The following is a 17483-nucleotide window of genomic DNA, read 5'->3' as shown; positions in this document are numbered from 1 at the left end:
CAACCAGCAATTCCTCGCTGCACTCGGGAGAAGGTCCAGTTGAAGATCTGACCCAGGATCCAGCCCTATCCCCTGTCCTCCCCTTGTGGTGGCCTGGCTGCTACTGACCTCCAGACAGTCTGACATGGCAGATGAGAGGCAAGTGCAGAGACAGCTGATGACTCCCCTAAGTCAGGCGGTCAGGCCTTGTCAGTGTCAGTGAAGTGTAGCAACCTTTGCACCCAGAATTCTTGACTCAACCAGAGACTTGGACTGGACTCAATATCACACCCTGGGCTCTTGGAACATTACCCTGAAAGCTAATTCCTGAAGTCACCAATCTGAGGATTGGTCCCCAGAGTCCAGGAGGACCTGCAGATCGCCTGGACCTTTTTACCTCTGACCATTTCCCTTCAGTCTGGTTAGTTCGGGGCCTCAAAAAACTTTGAGCACTATTTGAAAACTTGACATGGAAGAGAGTTCAGGAGTGAGGCTGGTCCCAAGATGAAAATCGTCAAAGTAACTTTCTTAAGCTCATGTCATTAGCAGTTAGATATAATGGGTGAAAAGATTCTGTTCAAAATAGCTATACACTATACCAAGGATATGTGTTTAGGAAACAGTATGGAGGGAAAGGGTGAGGTTTACCAAAAATATCCCCCTTAGAAATAAGGTCACACTGTGTTCTGGGTGAAAACATCCCACGTTGTAAAGATGCACAGTCTCTCTCAAAGTAATTTATAAATACAAGCTCTGCCTGACCCTGGTGGTGCACACCTTTAATCCCAGCATTTGGGAGGCAGAAGAAGGCAGATCTCTGAGTCTACAGAGTGAGTTCCATGAGAGCCAGGGCTACACAGAAATCCCTGTCTTAGAAGAAAGGAGGAATCCAATTACTATTTTATTTTTAACAAGATTTGAAATTGATAAAATGTTGATTCAGATTACTGTGTTTTGGAAAAAAATTTGAGATGTTTGAAAAAGAAGAATCAGGAATCAGTAGAGTGACCCACCCTCCGAAATATTACACAAGTACAAGAGTTAGAACACTGAGGCTGGGAAAACACGTACTGAAGCCAACAAAGGTCATCTGAGATTTCAGTATGTGGTCAGTGGAGGGATGGGCAGGTCATGCAATAGTCCTCTGATAACCAGCTGATTATTTGGGGAAGAGTTGTTACAAACTTCACACTTTCCATAAAAATTATTTTCAACTGAACTAACTATATAAAGATAGAAAATGAAAAGCTAATAAATGTATTTACTAGCTAAATAAATATAAAAATGGAGGTAAATTATTTTAGAAGTTTAAAACTGGAAAATCTTAAGATACTGTAAATATATGCCATTTATAGTGGAAATTAACAAGTATGGCTACTTTAAAAAAAAAAAAAAAAAAAAGCTTAAAACCCCAGGATAGTAATAGCAAAAGCAGTAACCCAAAGGATGGAGAAGTGTAGCCCGTTTTACAGAAAGGAGGGTGCTGCTGCCTTGACTGTGTACTGACCTACAGAGAGGTTCTAAGTTCTTAAAGGATGTATGCATATTATTTAAAAAACGGACAGCAGTGGCTGTGACATAAAGAAAAAACTAAGGAAATGTAAATTGCAGTGCCTCCGAGATGCTGCTTTTCTTGCTTGAATTAGCAAAGATTAAAAAGACCCCAAGATGCATCTTGAGTGCCTTGCCTGTCACAGCCTTTTCTGAGGGCTGTTTGACAGGGAGCTATCAAATGCCCGGAAAAGCCTCTGATGACTTGTTCGAATTTCTAGTAAGTTTTCCTAAGGAAATGATTGGTCACATTCACAAAGGCTGCTCATGGTAGCAATGTTATCAGAGCAAAAACTGGAGACTAACTATTAAAAAAAATTGGCAAAATAAGGTACATCCATATAACTGATTATTTTTAAATCCTTTTAAAGATTGTGTTGATTAACATGAAAAATGCTTATATTTGTAAACAAAATGCATATTTTTGTAAATGAACACACTGAAACAGTTTACAAAAATCAAATATATGCTGCTAAATTTTCTAAAATGTTTAAGGTGTTTATTGAGAACAAGCCCTGGCAGCTTCCACTGGGGTCCCTTCAAGGAAGCCCCTTCCATGCCCACTGTTCTCACTGTGAGGTCAACAGTGGGTGACCTTGTGCCTAGTTGACCGGTGAACTCTGTAAGAGTATATTACAAGTAGTTAATCTCTGATCCTCAGAGCCTGGCACATACTAGGGACTCAACATGAGTGGCCAGATTCTCGGTTTTCCTTGAATAACTGGCGAATTTAATGAAATCAACCCCCCCCCAAAAAAAAAAAAACAAAAAAAAAAAACCCTAAGTCCCACATTATGCTCAGAATTGAGGTGAGGAGACAAAGGTCTAAGACTGAACACTGGATCTGGATTTCTTTCTTTAGGTTGTGCAGCATGGCGGTCCCAGGTAAGTTACCACACCGCTCTAAATTTCGTGAGGCACTCAGGTCTGAAGTGGGCTATTGCACTTCCCGTTAGCACTGTGTGCTAAGCAAGCAGGCCACACCTACAGTTTAGCAGAGTGACAAACACAGGAGACACTTCAAAATAGAAAGCCTTGAAACCTTGTGCAACCCTACTCCCTTGCAGGGCTTGTCCAAGGAGGCCAGTGGCTGTGGCTGGAGCTATGGCTGGAACTTGGTGTCGGCACCTCCTGCACCAACCAGTGCGGTCCCTCCTTCTGCCTCAGTTGGCCCTTCGCCTGCTCCTCGAGTAAGGCGCCCAGTGCTTCTTTCCCTAAAGAAGCTAAGCACCAGCGATTGGACCCCAGGTGCAGAAGAGAGCCTCGGGTGGAACCCAGAACTTTGCAGACCACTGGCCAGGGATGGCAACTCCAAGGCTTGAAATTTGTGCTCCTCTGTGTCGCCTTCCAGCTTGGAATCGCTTTCTCACCTGGCAAGTGAGATAATGGGACCCAGTAGAGGAAGGTGGGACTCCATAAGTCACTGCAGGGAAAAGTGCAAGGCGCTGGAAGAACACGCAAAAGCCCCGAGCCACAGTGGGCAGTGTGGTTTGTTGTTTTGTTCTGTTTCCAAAGTTGTGTCTTTTCCTTGGCCCTAGCCTCGGCCAGATCAAGGGCCATTTCAAAGGAGACAGCAAACCAGGCTCCCTTCCTCCCCATTCGCGCTGGGCACGCACGACAGAGCGTCTTAATCAGCAAGACTGGAGGAAAATGTCTCCTGTGCTGGCGTCCATGCCTGCGTCCACGCAGGAACAGGAGTCACTCTGGTGCGCAAAACGCGAGTCAGGCATGCCTGCCTTCGGAGACGCTGTCTCCCAAGGCTCCTTCTTCCTCCAGCCCTTCCCAGGTGAAGAATTTCAGCCAAACTAACGGAATCCAGAGCGGTGGGAAAGGGGTCTGTGCGGGAGGGGCGAATCCGTCCCAGAGCCACCGGTTTGGGGATAATTACTTTTAATGTCAGAAAGATTTAGTTTAATATCATCTCTATTAGGCTGCCGGGAGGGTAATTAAATGGGAAGCGTCGCAGCCGGCAAACAGATGGCGTCTGCTTGCTCCGAGGCCGCGGGCAAACAGCGCAAAAGTCAACGCTTCCCAGGTCCCCCACTGATGCCCCCAGCCCTTCTCCTAGTCAGTGGTACAGAACCCTCATTCTAGGCGCCCAATCCCACATCACCCCAGGTCCCCACCTGGGCCTTCCCCCTGGGCCTCTTCTGTGGAGTGGCTCTGAGTGATGGATGGGGTTGGAATGAGGATGTGGAGGATTTCTTGGCTGGGTGCACACGCCCCCTCCCCACCGGCCCGGCAGACTCCTCAGCAAATGATTCTGAGCTGAGGACACTTCTGAAAGTGTGAGTTGGGCCCTCGCTGTCAACCACTTCATTTGGAGGGAAGGTCTCTATCCCAGCAGATGGAGAAGGACTGGGGTTCCGTGCTCTGATAGATATGCTCAATGTTGAGGGTGCAGGCTCATGACGTGGGACTCTGCAGGCGTCTGAGTCTGAGATCACTCACCAAGTGGTTGTGCCTGCAGGCAAACGTGCTTATGAGAGCATACTGTGAGGCCAAACTTTTAGAAAGGGTCCCTTGGGTGAGAGGGCCACGTCAGAGGTGAGCGCGCCCCCCGTGGGCGTCCACTTCATGTGTACATGAAGGTGTGTCCAATCCTGCAATGAGGTTTTGTGTGTGTGTGTGTGTGTGTGTGTGTGTGTGTGTGTGTGTGTGTGTGTGTGTGTGGTGGTGGTGGTGGTTGGGAGGCTCATCCTGTTGCCTTAACCTGGGCATGCTCTCCCTGAGGCTAGCGGCTCAGGTGGGCTTTCACTTCCAGTCTCTTCTGGGCAGCTGCTCATATCAGCAGATGCTAACAGCATGAGTGGCCTGGGAAGCTGGGCAGAGGCATCCTACGGGGTGGGCACGGTTGTTATCTCAGCCCAGAACGGGTTTTTTTCTGCTTCCCTCCATTACATTCTTTATGTGAACACCACCAACCTCGGCTTGTGAAAAGAGAGCGTCTCAGACCTGTGAAGACACCAACTTAGAGCACCAGAAAAGGGGAAGACATCCTGTAGTTTGGCCTGGGTTGGGTTCCAGGGTGCGATACCTCCTGCTCTTAAGAAAAGAAGGTTCGATCTAGGTCCACGCCAGAGCTCGGGTTCCTGAAACCGTTGGCTCTGGTGAGTTCGTCTAAGTGCAGGACTCTTGGCCTCAAGCGCGAGAAAGGGTATTTAGGCCACCGCTTCCCAGAAAACTAAGCATATCTGGGTAGGTTACTTGGTTTGGGGGTTTAAAAAATGTCTGCAAAACTGCCCCCCCAAAAAACAAAAACAAAAAATGCTCTAGAAGCAGGCGGGCGCGTGGAATCCCGCAGCGCACGGAGCCTTCCCGCCCCTCCCGCCAACAGGCCAGCACTCAGGCATAGGTAGAGTTACTCTGCCGTCTGACCCCGGGGAATTGTGTAGGGGTGGGTGGGTGGGGGACCCTGAACGCCTAACGCGGAGGACTCCACCGCACCCTCACTCCACCTGTATCTCCAGACTCTTCACTCCCTACCAAATCTTTTCTCCGGCGGCAGAGAAGGAACTTTCTCGGTAGCCCCACAACCAGGTTGCTATTCTCTACGATTCGGGTCCCAGCTCCCTTGAGACTGGCCTGGCAAACTTTCTGGAAGTTGTCCGCCAGATTCTGAGGTTCATCGCCCCGTCACGTCTCCTCGGGTCGGATCCTCCGTTGGCTTCTTGGACAGGGCGCATCCCGACCCTCGCAGGCGCGTGGTTCTGCTATGGGATCCTGTTGATCTCGCCTTCCTCCTGCCCCAGCTGCGGGTCCGCCTGGCGGGAGGGGCTGCGGACCGAGGCAGGCTCCGTGCGCCTAACAGGTGTGGGCGTCGGCGTCGGCGGCGTAGACCCGACTCCCGAGGCCCAGGGGCTTCTAAAAAGCAATGCAAAAACACACGGTAGGGGGTGGAGAGGACATGAGGAGATGGCCTCGCTTTTCATTTAAACGAATTTTCTTTACTCTGAAGAAGAGAGAAAAGTAGAAAACAAAAAAATGAGAGTAACAGAATGTTAGCCGCAAAGGCAGGAGGAGAGTCCGAGCTAGAGAATCCGAAGGCGACCCCGCCCAAGGACTTCGACGTCTGTTCCGAAAGGGGGTAACTATGAAAGGATACAAAATTCGAACCTGTTACCTCCTCCGCTGACCGAACGGCTCCTGGGGCCGTGACGTCAGCACAGGTCGCAGAAGGCCAAGTCAAAGTTGGTCCAAGGCCCCCCGCCCCTGCGCAGCCTTGTGGTCTTGTGGCCCGACCGACTGGCCGGTGCATCCTGCGTCCGAGAGAACCTGGGGAAGCGCAAACGCTGCCTTTTACTTTCGTTTAAAACAATCTACAAGTAAACTTCGTTAATTTCAAATATCCACAAAAAGAATCCCACCACCACCACCACAAAAAGGGGAGCGAGATGCGGAGAAACGAAGAAAGGCAAGGGCACAGGGGGCCAAGGGACAGGGCTGGGGCGCGGGGAGAGGAGAGGCTGGGGCGCACCGACCCTCGTTCCTCCTCTGGGTTCCTCGCTTAAAAAACGCCACTCCTTACAAATCACACTTACCCTCTGCGCAGCCCGTGGTGGCAGGACTTTGCAAAACCAAGGAACTAAGCATTAAAGGTGGCAGGGGGAGGGGGAGGGGGAGCAAAACAGCTCTCAACCACCTCGGAGCACGTCGGACTTGGGAGCACACTCGACACCGTCAGAAGGCAGCCAGCAAAACCATCTTGGCAAGTCTGCGGTGAACGCCCTCCCTCCCCCACCCCGGCACCCGGGTTCCACTCCCACTCCGACAGCGGTAATTGAATTGTCACCTGCCCCCGTCCCGCCCCAGGCCTCCAGGGCCACTGGGGAAGCTCGGCCTTGCCAAGCGCCCCCGGCCAAGGCAGAGTGGCGCAGCGGAGCCGGCGCCCCAGAAGTAGAGGGGTTACACACGTCTACGCGGAGAGGCGCACCGGACACGGTAATTAGGAGCAATTCACACGCTCTCGGGCGCACGGAAACTTCTTGTCACGACATTCGCAACGCTCCTCCTCGCGCACTCCTTCCCTGGCGCCCCCTCCCTTCCCGCAGGCACTCAGCGGAGCGTTCCGAGTTTCGAATCTTTCGGACACTGTAGAACGAGGGGCTCCCCGGGCGCGGGCCCGGCCAATCAGAGCGCCGACTGCCTCCCCTGGCCAATGGCAGGCGCCACATTGTTGTCCAATTCTGTCTAATGGAGCCCTGAGGAGCAACAATAGAGCGGGCGAGCGGCTCATTGAGAGCTGGCAGCGCCGGGCTACCAGGCCCGGATAGAGCGCAGCGTCCGGAGCGCACCGAGGGGACGCGGGTTCCAACCAGCTGGCCCCCGGACGGGTCCCCGGTCCCGAGTCCCCTCCGGAGTGTTGGACTGCTGTGCTCCGAGGGGCGGGGGGGGGGGGGGTTGTCCGGAAGTTCGGACATGGTGGCTGAAGGAGGGTGACGTGGTCAGATAAGGGGCCGGGGGCACAGGGAAGAGGCCGGGAGAGCGGCGGCGCGAGCAGAGCTGGGCGGTGCGTGCAGCTCCGGCGGAGGAGGAGCCCGGAGGCCCGAGGCAGGTAGAGGAGGGCCGGCCGCAGAGCCGGGGAGGCCACCCGAGTGGCGGCCCCCGAGGGCGAGGCCTAGGCCCCAGGGGCCTTAGGGACTGCATGCCTGAGGGTCTGGGGGTAGAGGCCCCGGGCACACTGAGCTCTGGGATTCTCAGGCGGAGACCCCAGGAGCGGGTCCCGGCTCGGGAGCCCCGGCGGGGTGGCGGGGAGTGAAGGCCGCAGCGGCAGCCGGGAGCTGGGCCTGCTGGGCCTTCGGCAGCTGCGGCGCAGGTGGGACTCTCCGGTCCCTTCGGGGTCAGTTTCGGAGGCGACTCCCTGGCCTCGCTGAGGCCTGCTGGGGAGTGCACGTTCCAGAACCCCAGCCTGAAGACCAAAACTCCGGAACCTGCGCTGGAGCGGGGTCCCAAGGGGTCCCAGAATGAGGAGGGCGTGTCTAAGGACTGGGTCCCTAAACTGGGGAGGGGTGGGGGTTGGGTAGGAGGGGTTGAGGGAAAAGGAGGTCCTGCAAAGTCTAACTTTTCGAAGCTTTGCCTTCCTCCTGGACTACTCCAGACTAACTGTCTAAACCCCACGCCACAGGTCTCGTCCTGTCCCCACCCTACCCTTTTGCAGTCCAGGTTTTCCTATTTATCACTGCCGCTCCCCGTGGACCTGGGTCCGGGTCACCCGTCTCAGCTGTTTCGGGATGTTTTCCTTGCTATTCAAACTAATCTTTGAGCTAGATGGCTTGTCCAAAGAAAGTTTTTTTTTCCCCCTGATGGGTTTTCTCTTTAATGCCCCTCAGCTCTTCTAAACTCGGTTCCACATCTATTTTCCCTCCTATCCTTTAGAGGCACAAACCACCGCATGTCCCGAACTCATGCTTTTTTTAAATGGGTCCCGGGGCCAAAAGCCGAGCTTTGCCTCCAAATTTGTCTTCCAGTTCTCACTCTACTTTTAATAGGAAGAAGTTCTTCAGTTCTTTTTAGCTCGAATTCCGCTGCTCCCACGTTAAAGGCGACAAACAAGACCCCAACCCAGCCTGCTCAACCCTGCACCTCACCTCCACATTTCTCTCCTCTTTACCCTTCCACCAAAACCGAATGGTGTTTTTTGCTCCGTGTCTTTTTGCTTTGCCTTTGATACCAGCTTGTTGGTCCCAAGTTTTCTCTGTCATCCGAGTCCCCTTCAGGCACACTTTTCTCCTTTCTCGTCTCACCCCAATTAACCTAAGCGTTGGACATAATATTTTCTTTTCAAGTCCTCCTTACATTCAACTGAACCAATGACTTCCAAACTTGGTCGTCTTTTTCCCCCTTGGAGGAACTACTGATTCAAACGAATTCTTCCACCTGGCGTGTAAATCGAATATAAGAGCATCAGTGAGGGGAGTGGAGGGGGGTGTTGGTGAGGAGAAGGAGTCGTCGTGTTTACAAGGAGGTTCCGAATACACACACCTTCCCCGCAACTTGCCCGCTATTAACCAAACTTGGACAGCCAAAGTTTTCCTAAATTTGCGTTTCTGCAGGCCGCGCTAAGTCTGGCTCGTTGCACTGTCCTCACTCGGGTCTCCCCACTTTTCCCACGGCAGGTCCAGTCATGGAGCTGCGCTCGGAGCTACCCAGCGTGCCGGGCGCGGCGACAGCAGCGGCCACAGCGACGGGACCTCCCGTGGCATCAGTGGCGTCAGTGGCCGCGGCGGCGGCTGCCGCAGCATCGCTACCAGTGAGCGTGGCCGGGGGCTTGCTGCGGGCGCCTCCCCTGCTGTTGAGGGCCGCGGAGAAGTACCCGCGGACCCCCAAATGCGCGCGCTGCCGCAACCACGGCGTGGTGTCGGCGCTCAAGGGCCACAAGCGCTACTGCCGCTGGAAGGACTGCCTGTGCGCCAAGTGCACGCTCATCGCCGAGCGCCAGCGCGTCATGGCTGCACAGGTGGCGCTGCGCCGGCAGCAGGCGCAGGAGGAGAACGAGGCGCGCGAGTTGCAGCTGCTGTACGGCACTGCCGAGGGCCTGGCGCTGGCCGCCGCCAACGGCATCATCCCACCGCGGCCCGCCTATGAAGTCTTTGGCTCCGTGTGCGCCACCGACGGCGGGGGGCCCGGAGCTGGAGCGCCCGCGGGGAGTGCAGGGGGCGCAGGGGGCGCAGGTGAGAGCGGGGTCGGGCGGGGGTGGGGGTGGGGATGGGGTCTGGAAGGAGGAGCCCCGGACCCAGCTCGGATGCGCACGGGCCTAGTGGATTGTTTCCTTGGTGACCGAGTTTAGCTCCCTTCCCCAGAAGTTGTGGCTACTTACTGTAGCTCACCAGCCACTCAGCTTCTACACCCACCCATACGCTGTCTGCCCTTTTACACTTTATTCCTCTCTTTCACCTCAGACCCCAAGGCAACACTTTAGCTTTATGCTTGCTCAGGGGGCAGCTCCTTAGTTACTGCCCAACTCATTTTGCTGGGTCTCCTCCCCCAGCAGCCGGAAGCCGCAGATCTGTTCTGCTCTGAGCTTCTCACAGGCCACCCCATGCTTTCCTTCCCAACTCTTCTGAAAGGACCCTCTGCAATCCTTCTAATCCGCGTTGCTTCCCTAAGTACTGGAGACGCCCCCCTTTCACTGCCCAGCAAGATTCCTTTCCTTTGGTTCCTAAGGCATTTTGGATAAACATTCGCTACGTTCCCTTGGTCCTGGCTTCCTTCCCCCAAAGCACGCCGGTTTTCTCATGGTTGGCACGCTTTCCTTTTTCCTGGACCCCTTTTCCATGCTTCTATCTACTCCCAGCATAAACCCACCACTTTCTGGACTCTAGAAGGTTTTTCTGTGAGGAAGACAATTAGGTTCAGGAATGGGTTCGGCTCTCAGATTGGAAGGGAATTTCTTAGGTCTTAATTTTGAAATATGTGGACTAGGAATAGGATATAACTTATTTTATCTGTAGAGAGGCTTAAGACCTAGGCCCCCAAGGCGCCTTCTCTTCCAAGCTGTGATACCTAAGGTAGGGTTGGCTTTGGCAACCTGAGTGGAGTAGTTAGTGTCGTCCACACACTGTGAGGTATAGGTAGAGGTTCTGTTTGCTCTGGTTTGAAGGCCACTTCTCTAGGAAATGGGAAGAGAGTAGAGGTGTTGGGGCACAGGTATGGGAAGGGTGCACTGAACATTATTTTCAGGGTGCCAGGTAAGGTTGGGGTTCTGGGTACAGAAAAAGCCTAGGAGCAGAGAGAGGGGGTAGAAGGAGAGGGGGGGTTATAAAAATAAAACTGCGGCTCTGGAGCGCAGTCAAAGACTAGTTTGGAAGTTGAGAATGGGAGGAAGCTTGCATCCAACAGTCCCAAGTGTTCTTAACCTCTCCTCACATCTCCGTTTTTCCCTCAGAGGCCAAGTTGCAGAAGTTTGATCTGTTTCCCAAGACGCTGCTTCAGGCCGGCCGCCCCGACAGTCCGCAGCCACAGCCAGTGAAGCCCTTGTCGCCCGACGGCGCAGACTCGGGTCCCGGGACCTCGTCCCCAGAGGTGCGGCCGGGTTCAGGCTCGGAGAACGGAGATGGCGAATCCTTTTCAGGGTCGCCTCTGGCCCGAGCCTCCAAGGAGGCAGGTGGCAGCTGTCCCGGTAGCGCGGGCCCAGGCGGTGGCGGCGAGGAGGACAGCCCTGGCTCCTCGAGCCCCCTGGGTTCCGAATCGGGTTCGGAGGCTGACAAAGAAGAGGCGGAGGCCCCACCGACTCCGGGGCTGAGCGGCGGCCCCGGGCCGCGGCAGCGGACGCCGCTGGACATCTTGACGCGCGTCTTCCCGGGCCACCGGAGAGGCGTCCTGGAGCTGGTGCTGCAGGGCTGCGGCGGCGACGTGGTGCAGGCCATCGAGCAGGTGCTGAACCACCACCGCGGAGGCCTGGCGGCCGGCCTGGGCCCCGGCGCGCCGCTGGATAAGGCCACGGTGAGCGCGGCCGTAGCGGTGGACGACGCGTGGCCCGGGCGCGGGGACGCCGCGGCCGCCGGGGGTCCCGGGCTGCCCGCTCCGCTGCAGACCGGGCCCGCCGCGCCGCCGCACCACAGACCCTTGCTGGCCGGGGCCATGACGCCGGGCGCGCTGGGCTCGCTCGGCAGCCGCTCCGCCTTCTCGCCGCTGCAGCCCAACGCCAGCCACTTCGGCGCCGACGCGGGCGCCTACCCGCTGGGCGCGCCGCTCGGCCTGAGCCCGCTGCGCCTGGCCTACTCGGCGGCGGCGGCCCACAGCCGCGGCCTGGCCTTCATGGCGCCCTACTCCACCGCCGGCCTGGTGCCCACGCTCGGCTTCCGGCCGCCCATGGACTACGCCTTCAGCGACCTCATGCGCGACCGCTCGGCCGCCGCCGCCGCCGCCGCGGTGCACAAGGAGCCGGGCTACGGAAGCGGGCTGTACGGGCCCATGGTCAATGGCACCCCCGAGAAGCAGTAGGACACGGGGCCCCCGCAGCCCGGCGGCCCCAAACACTGACCCAGCCCGCTCCCCAGCCACCGGCCCCTCCTCGCCCTGCCCCGCGCCCTCCGCTCAGCGTTGGCTTTGGGGATTTGTTTTGAGGGGTGCGTGGGAGCACCTCGGCTAACCGCGCAGGTGTTCGCAGAGGGGCCTTGGGGTCCGGGTGCTCGTCCAGCCTCGGGCCACCTTCCCCCAGGCCGGGGATGCCTCAGAATCCCGAGGACGGCTGCGGCCGCGCCTGCCCCTGCTGCTCCCTCTGCTTCCGCTCGCCTTGCCAGCCCGCGCTCAGGTGGATGGCAGGACAAATCAGCCTCTTGTGTGTGTCCTCCAGTTCCCACTCCCCTTTCATTAAAAAAAAAAATCCTCTCTAACAAATATAAATTTAGGATGTATACATCTCTTGCCACTGAGTCGAGTCTTTGGGACACACATATATATCGATATCAATTGTAAAAAAAAAAAAAAAAAAAGGAAACGTTCTAAGGTGCACTTTCCTCGTTGCGGTATTTGTCGCTCTCTTTGTTGCTTATGCCGATAAGCATGGGTTTCCTTGGTGCAGTGTGAGTTTTTATATATGTATAAATCTATATATAAGCTATACATATATATATACAAGCCAGTGTATAATGTTATAAAATGGAATTCTAAGTTATTAATTGTAATCTGTAGGTGACCTCGGTATTAACGTGAAAAACATTCAAAATCAAAGCAAAAAAAAAAAAAGGACAAACTGGGAAAATTAGACTATTCGCGCATTGTACTTATGGGGTTTTATAGCTGAGACCTACTGTAAGCTGGGGAGGAACCCTGCCCGCCCCTTGGCCCTGGCCTGCGGCTGTTCTCTGGAGCGGGCCAGGCCGCGCTGGAGCACGACTAGAGCGTCGGGTGACAGAGCCGGGACTCGGCAGCCAGCGACGCTGCGGAGAACTGCTCACTTTGTGCTTTCCTTTGCATAGGTATGAGCTAGAAATAAATGTTATTTTCTAAATAAAGCAACGCTCGAATCCCGTTCGCTCCTCTGGCGGCTGGGAAGAAAAGCTTTTAATTTCCCACTGGGGCTGAGGTGCCCGGGAGCTGCGGTTCGCGCCTGTGCCAGGACCCTGGAGGGACCGAGACAGGAAGCTGCGGGTGGCCCCTGGGACAGGCGCGGGGGTGGGGTCGCGTCTGGAAACTTCGGAAGAGGCTCGGCGAGGGCGTGATGAGCGTGCTGACCTCGCGCCCAGGACCTGAGTCGCCTGGCCAGGCGCAGGTTGCCGGCCCGCACGCACGCACGCAGAGCCTCGGGCTCTTCCTCTGCAGGTGTCTGCACCAAGGCTGAGCCTCGGGATCGTCCCCCGCGGGTGTCCGCACCGCAGGCAGCGCCTCTGTTCCCCACCTCCCCACCCCGCAGGTTCTGGCCCGGCCTCGGGCTCTTCCCGGCACAGGGACCCAGCTGCGGTCCGGGTCGCACAGTGCACTCTTGGCTTTGGCTTTGGAGGCCAGGGCGCTGGACGCGGCGGCTTGGAGGCGGCCTTCGACACCTCTTCTGCCAGGGCCTGCGGCTTGGGAGTTATTGGGAGGCGTGGGATGCCACTTTCTCCCGAGGCGTGTACTCTGAGTGGAAGCGAGGACACCCCTTCGGGCCGGGCCACCGGGCACCCCTTTTGTGAAGTAGCTGCCCCATCTGCGACCTCACATCCCTCCCTCCTGCTCTCTCCCGCAGGGTCACTCCTCCACTCCAGGAAATAGGGTGCCCCCTCCCTTAGACTGGGCCCGGAGACATCCCAAGGTAAACTTCTGGGGCAGGCTCGAGTTCCGCCAGGCGGTGAAACTTAATAGCAGGACAAGAAAACGGTTTAATAAAGAAGGGCTTTAATAGGGAACTAATTTGATTGAGTTGCCTAATTCCACTTTAATTGGAAAGGGGGTTTGGCTGTTTGGTTATAAAGTGTGAGGGTGACGATGAGATGGTAGGAGGGGGGAGTGAGAGAAGAAAGATGCGGGCAAGAAAGGGATGAGTCCAGAGAAAGAACGAAGGTGGAGGGCTTAAGTCAAAGGGGGAAGTTAGGAAAATAGAGGAACGAGGGACTGAGTGCGCAGGAGCTCCCAGCAAACCGCGGCCGCTGTCCGCTCAAGCCTTACATCCTCTCCCACTCCAGCTTTCCCAAGGCCTCCAGGCCTAGCTCAGCCGGGCAGCTCCCACCACCACCCCAGGTTTCTGCGGGGACCGCAGGGCGGCCGGGAAGGAGAAGCTAAGATCTGCAGGCTCCCTGGGTTTCAGGAGTGACCTACACTGGGTCCCCTGAAGCGCCTGGATTGCAGCCGGTGTTCAGGTCAAATTCAAGCCGGGAAGCTCCAGTTCATTCCCAAGAATAATTGGGCCTCGAGAGTTTCGAGATGGTTATTTTTAGTTCACCCTCAGTGAAGTTTGCCCTATTTTACGAAGGAGGAAACATGTCATGAAGACTAGTGTCAGGATCTCCCCTCCACGATCCCCGTGGGTCTGCTTTTCTCTTAGATCTTTGCACAGAGCTGGCTTTGCTGGCATACGGTGGAGGGGGGGGGATGCAGGAACATCCTTTCGAGGCTTGTCCAGAAGACACAGGTAGTGGTTTCCCTAAGCTGGGGCCGCCAGCACCCAGTTAGAGCTCAGGCATGGGTCGGTCGAGAGCAGAGGGAATCCGAGCAGTGGGTACTGAAAACTCCATGGTGTGGCTCATCTTAGTGGCTCAGGCCCGGTCCTGAAACTCAGAGCAGTCAATCACAGCCTGGCAAAGTCCTGCTAAGGTGGTGTGTCCCTGACCCACAACTCAACCCACTGCGCAGTCTGGAAGAGAGATATCAAGACTCGACTCGTGATGAAAGGCCTGGAGGAAGCCAGTTCAGAGCCTAGGTTACTCCCCCTGGGGTGTCTCCTGGCAGAGGAATGGGCGGCTGGGGCAAGCCAGTGACTAGGTTCCTCTGCTCTTTCTAGTGTCTGCAGCTGGGACGCATCTTGGGGGAGGATGCAGGTCCCTAGGCCCTTGCCTGTTTGAGATGTCAGCGGAGCCAGCACCAACATAGGAGAAAGCGCGTTGGACTCCCTTTCCTGATTTCTGTTGTCCATGTCTATTCTCAAATTCTCAGGAAGCCAGCTGGAACCGGCTCTGGCCTGGGCACTAGGAAGACTCAGACCCCTGCCACTGCGGCTAGCTCAGGCTGATGGGGAGACGGCTTCTGGGAAATAGCAGTTTTAAAATTCTCATCTTCTTCCTCCTCCACTGCCACTCACTACCCAGACAACTGAGAAGGTGTTAAGAGCTGGCATCCATGGTCTACCACTGGCTGGGGTTATTCAACACCCATACAAAGTATACACTCTAGCTGTATGCTAGATCCAGTTACAGGACCGAGTTTACAAAGTGTATGTCTGAGACCATTGGTTGGTGATGAAGCTACAGTTGTAACTGAAACCATGAGGAGTCACTTCACTCTGCTGAGAGGCCTCAGAGAGGCTGCCCCAGGGAGGCAAGAGAGGCCAGGTGCTTAACCTGGCTGCCACCTCTATTAACTGGTGAGAATAGTATAGTCTGTTTCGCTGGGCACTGTGAGGAGTAAATAATGTGTAAAAAGCTCTTAGCTTGGTGCTTGCTCACTGGGTGTTTACTATTATGATTCTCATATCCTTTGGTGTGGGTATTGTCAAATTTAAAAGAAAACCAGCTCCTCAGAAGGACTGGACGGCAGGAGAAAGCTGCACTTCTAAGTCCTGAGTGTCCTGTCTTATGGAAGACACTTTGCCCAGATCCACCGGGACCATGGGCACACCAGAGTGGGTGATTCTAGAACCAGCTCTAAGGGGAGATGAACCTGGATACGGCATCACCAGGCAGCAGTGTAACCTGGTTAGAAGTTGGTGAAGGACTCAGGACTAGGCAGAGGGGCTATAGAGACTAAACAGAGGCCGAATAATAGAGAACCAGTGAGTCTCTGCCTGAGGAGTCCCAGGGATGTGGGTTTTAGAGTGAGGGGCAGAGAGCTGTGGGCAGCAGAGAGGGAGAGACATGTGCGTTTGGTAGGTTCTCTGGAGAATGGACAAACTGAGGAGACGACATGGGAGTAGGAAGGTAGCTGCTGAGGGACAGCTTTCACTGCTGGTCCCAGCTTGGGGGGGGGCGCTTCCTGGAGGATTCCCAGGTGTGTGGGCTGGGAAGGGCAGTTAGTGGTATGAGCCCCTCAAGCAGAGGCAAGATTGGATGGTAAGAGGAAATGTTTGTTGTTCTACATACAGTTTGAAAGACTTACCGATTATCTGGGGGTGGGAAGGTAGAGAAAGTCAACTCCTCGGGGCTGGACTGAAGCAGGGGCTGGGAGGAGGAAGAGGCCGAGACTCCCTAGAGAAATATTCTGTCGGAGGCTCTGGGTGTGGGATAGATGTGGAGGTACCACCTCTCACTATTTCTGTTCATGCCAAGAGAAATGGCCTCTTACAATCATTCTCCTGACGATTTGTACCCTATGGAGGCCACCCTTCTGGGAGGACCCTGGGCAGCCCTCCCTGGACTTACTGGGGAGCTCCTTATGTGCATGGAGACTCCCGTTCAACCCTCTGCCCTGTACTTACTCTGACCCTTTCATGCCAGCTGCTCTTCTCTCCCCGCTCCTTGTCCCTGGGCCGCTGCACCCCAGTCACTCCAAGCTCCTCAGACTCACCCAACACATGGCCCACTACCCATTTTTGTAGCCAGAAGTCCCTCTGCTTGGAAAGCCCTTCTGAGTACCCCTTATTCTGAGCACTTCCCTCAACCCCTCTGAGCCTCAGTTTCTCAGGTAGATTCATGATGACACTAATAATGCTTAAGCCTCAGGGCTCCTCACCCAGGCAGGTCCCTCTCAGGGTCTTAGCTGTACATGCGCCAAATGACTTCTTTTTCTCCGAGCTTATATTCCCCCCAAAAAGTATATCAATCTCTGCCCAATTAGTGCAGTTAGGAAGACCTGCTCCTGCCTTTTCCTTTGTTGCATAGTAAATGTTCCCAAATGTAATAGCTTAAAACAAGAAACATCTTATCATCTTAGCATTGTGTGGGTATGGAATTTGGTCTAGTCATGGCTAGAGCATTTTTTGCTCCATGTGTTGTAGATTGACATATCCTGGTGGCGTTAGGCTGGTGGGTGTGTTGCCCTGGACGCTCTGAGACAGTGACAGTCACTGTCTGATGCCTCGGTATGGATGGCGGGAAGACTGTGACTGGGCGCCAGTATATAGTCCTTCACTCAGGGTGGCCTCAGGGTGTCAGACCTCTTGTGGTTCTGAGGCAGGTGCTCCAGCAGGCAAAGGGGGGCTGTGTGGCCGTTTATAACCTAACATTTACAGGTCAGAAACTATGACAAGATTGTTACCTGCGAGTGACGTATCACCAAGGTCACACTGAGTTAAAATGATTTAGTCTTTCTTTTCCCTTTTCTCCTCCTCCTCCTCCTTTGTGAAATTGTAAAACTAAATGTCCCAGGTGCATTTTAGGAACACGAGCCAGCTGCTCACATGCTGTCAGCTGAGCGGTTCTCTGTACATTTCAGATAAGCTATACCCCAGGGTATCAGGCAGCCTTTCCAAATGAAGAGAGGAAGGCTCGTCAGGGCTGCCAGTGGCTCCAGGCTTACGCTTACCTTCCCTGTCACATATTTGAATAAACCATCTTGGAGCTGACTCACTGTGAATACTCTGTCCCCTGTCTTCCCCAGGACCAGTTCCATGACTGCAAGTTTGGGGCTAATCCATGGTCTCACCTCTGAAGAGGGACAGGCTGCCAGTGTGCCCTAACCAAAGCACAGAAGCCAATAGTTAGGATAAATGGTTCTTCAGAAGAAAACCGGCTGCCTTTGGAGGAGCAGGTTGGGGTGTCAATAGCTATTACATGGGCCAGCGCTGCCAGAGCTCAGGTACCCAGGCTTCTGCAGGGGAGGGAGCCTGCTGGAAACCCAAGCCTGGAGGACTGCTGAACATCTGCTCATTCCAGCCCTAAATTCCA

At 54.9% G+C, this 17483-nt stretch overlaps 1 protein-coding gene and 1 long non-coding RNA gene across 3 annotated transcripts; one reads left to right on the top strand and one right to left on the bottom strand.

Annotated features, from left to right (window-relative positions):
* Positions 1-867: 867 nt before the first annotated feature.
* Positions 868-6177, bottom strand: LOC128096130 (uncharacterized). The gene is made up of 2 exons (XR_008213537.1): positions 6072-6177; positions 868-5805 (listed from the first exon to the last, which is right to left on the bottom strand). It is a non-coding gene; the product is annotated as an uncharacterized LOC128096130 (long non-coding RNA).
* Positions 6178-6976: 799 nt separating this feature from the next.
* On the top strand, positions 6977-12497 carry Dmrta2 (DMRT like family A2). Of its 2 annotated transcripts, none has more exons than XM_052715295.1 (3): positions 6977-7084; positions 8646-9200; positions 10415-12497. In XM_052715295.1, the coding sequence occupies exons 2-3, from the start codon at positions 8654-8656 to the stop codon at positions 11470-11472; spliced, it is 1605 nt and encodes a 534-aa protein (XP_052571255.1). In that variant the 5' UTR covers positions 6977-7084; positions 8646-8653; the 3' UTR covers positions 11473-12497. The 2 variants fall into 2 exon arrangements, with proteins under 2 accessions (XP_052571255.1, XP_052571254.1); XM_052715294.1 differs by having other exon boundaries at positions 6980-7080.
* Positions 12498-17483: the final 4986 nt, after the last annotated feature.

Source organism: Peromyscus californicus, unplaced genomic scaffold (genome assembly GCF_007827085.1).
Source record: "Peromyscus californicus insignis strain IS unplaced genomic scaffold, ASM782708v3 Scaffold_5__1_contigs__length_169319896, whole genome shotgun sequence".
In the NCBI taxonomy this organism is placed as follows: Eukaryota; Metazoa; Chordata; class Mammalia; order Rodentia; family Cricetidae; genus Peromyscus; species Peromyscus californicus.
Note: the sequence above shows the minus strand (reverse complement) of the source record. Positions and strands in the feature narration are given on the sequence as shown.

Excerpts from the sequence above, each read along its gene's own strand:
- Dmrta2 (XM_052715295.1), top strand. The coding sequence starts at position 8,654 with ATGGAGCTGCGCTCGGAGCTACCCAGCGTGCCGGGCGCGGCGACAGCA. Across the intron at positions 9,201-10,414 it reads AGGGGGCGCAGGGGGCGCAG|AGGCCAAGTTGCAGAAGTTT; the intron begins GTGAGAGCGGGG and ends TTTTTCCCTCAG.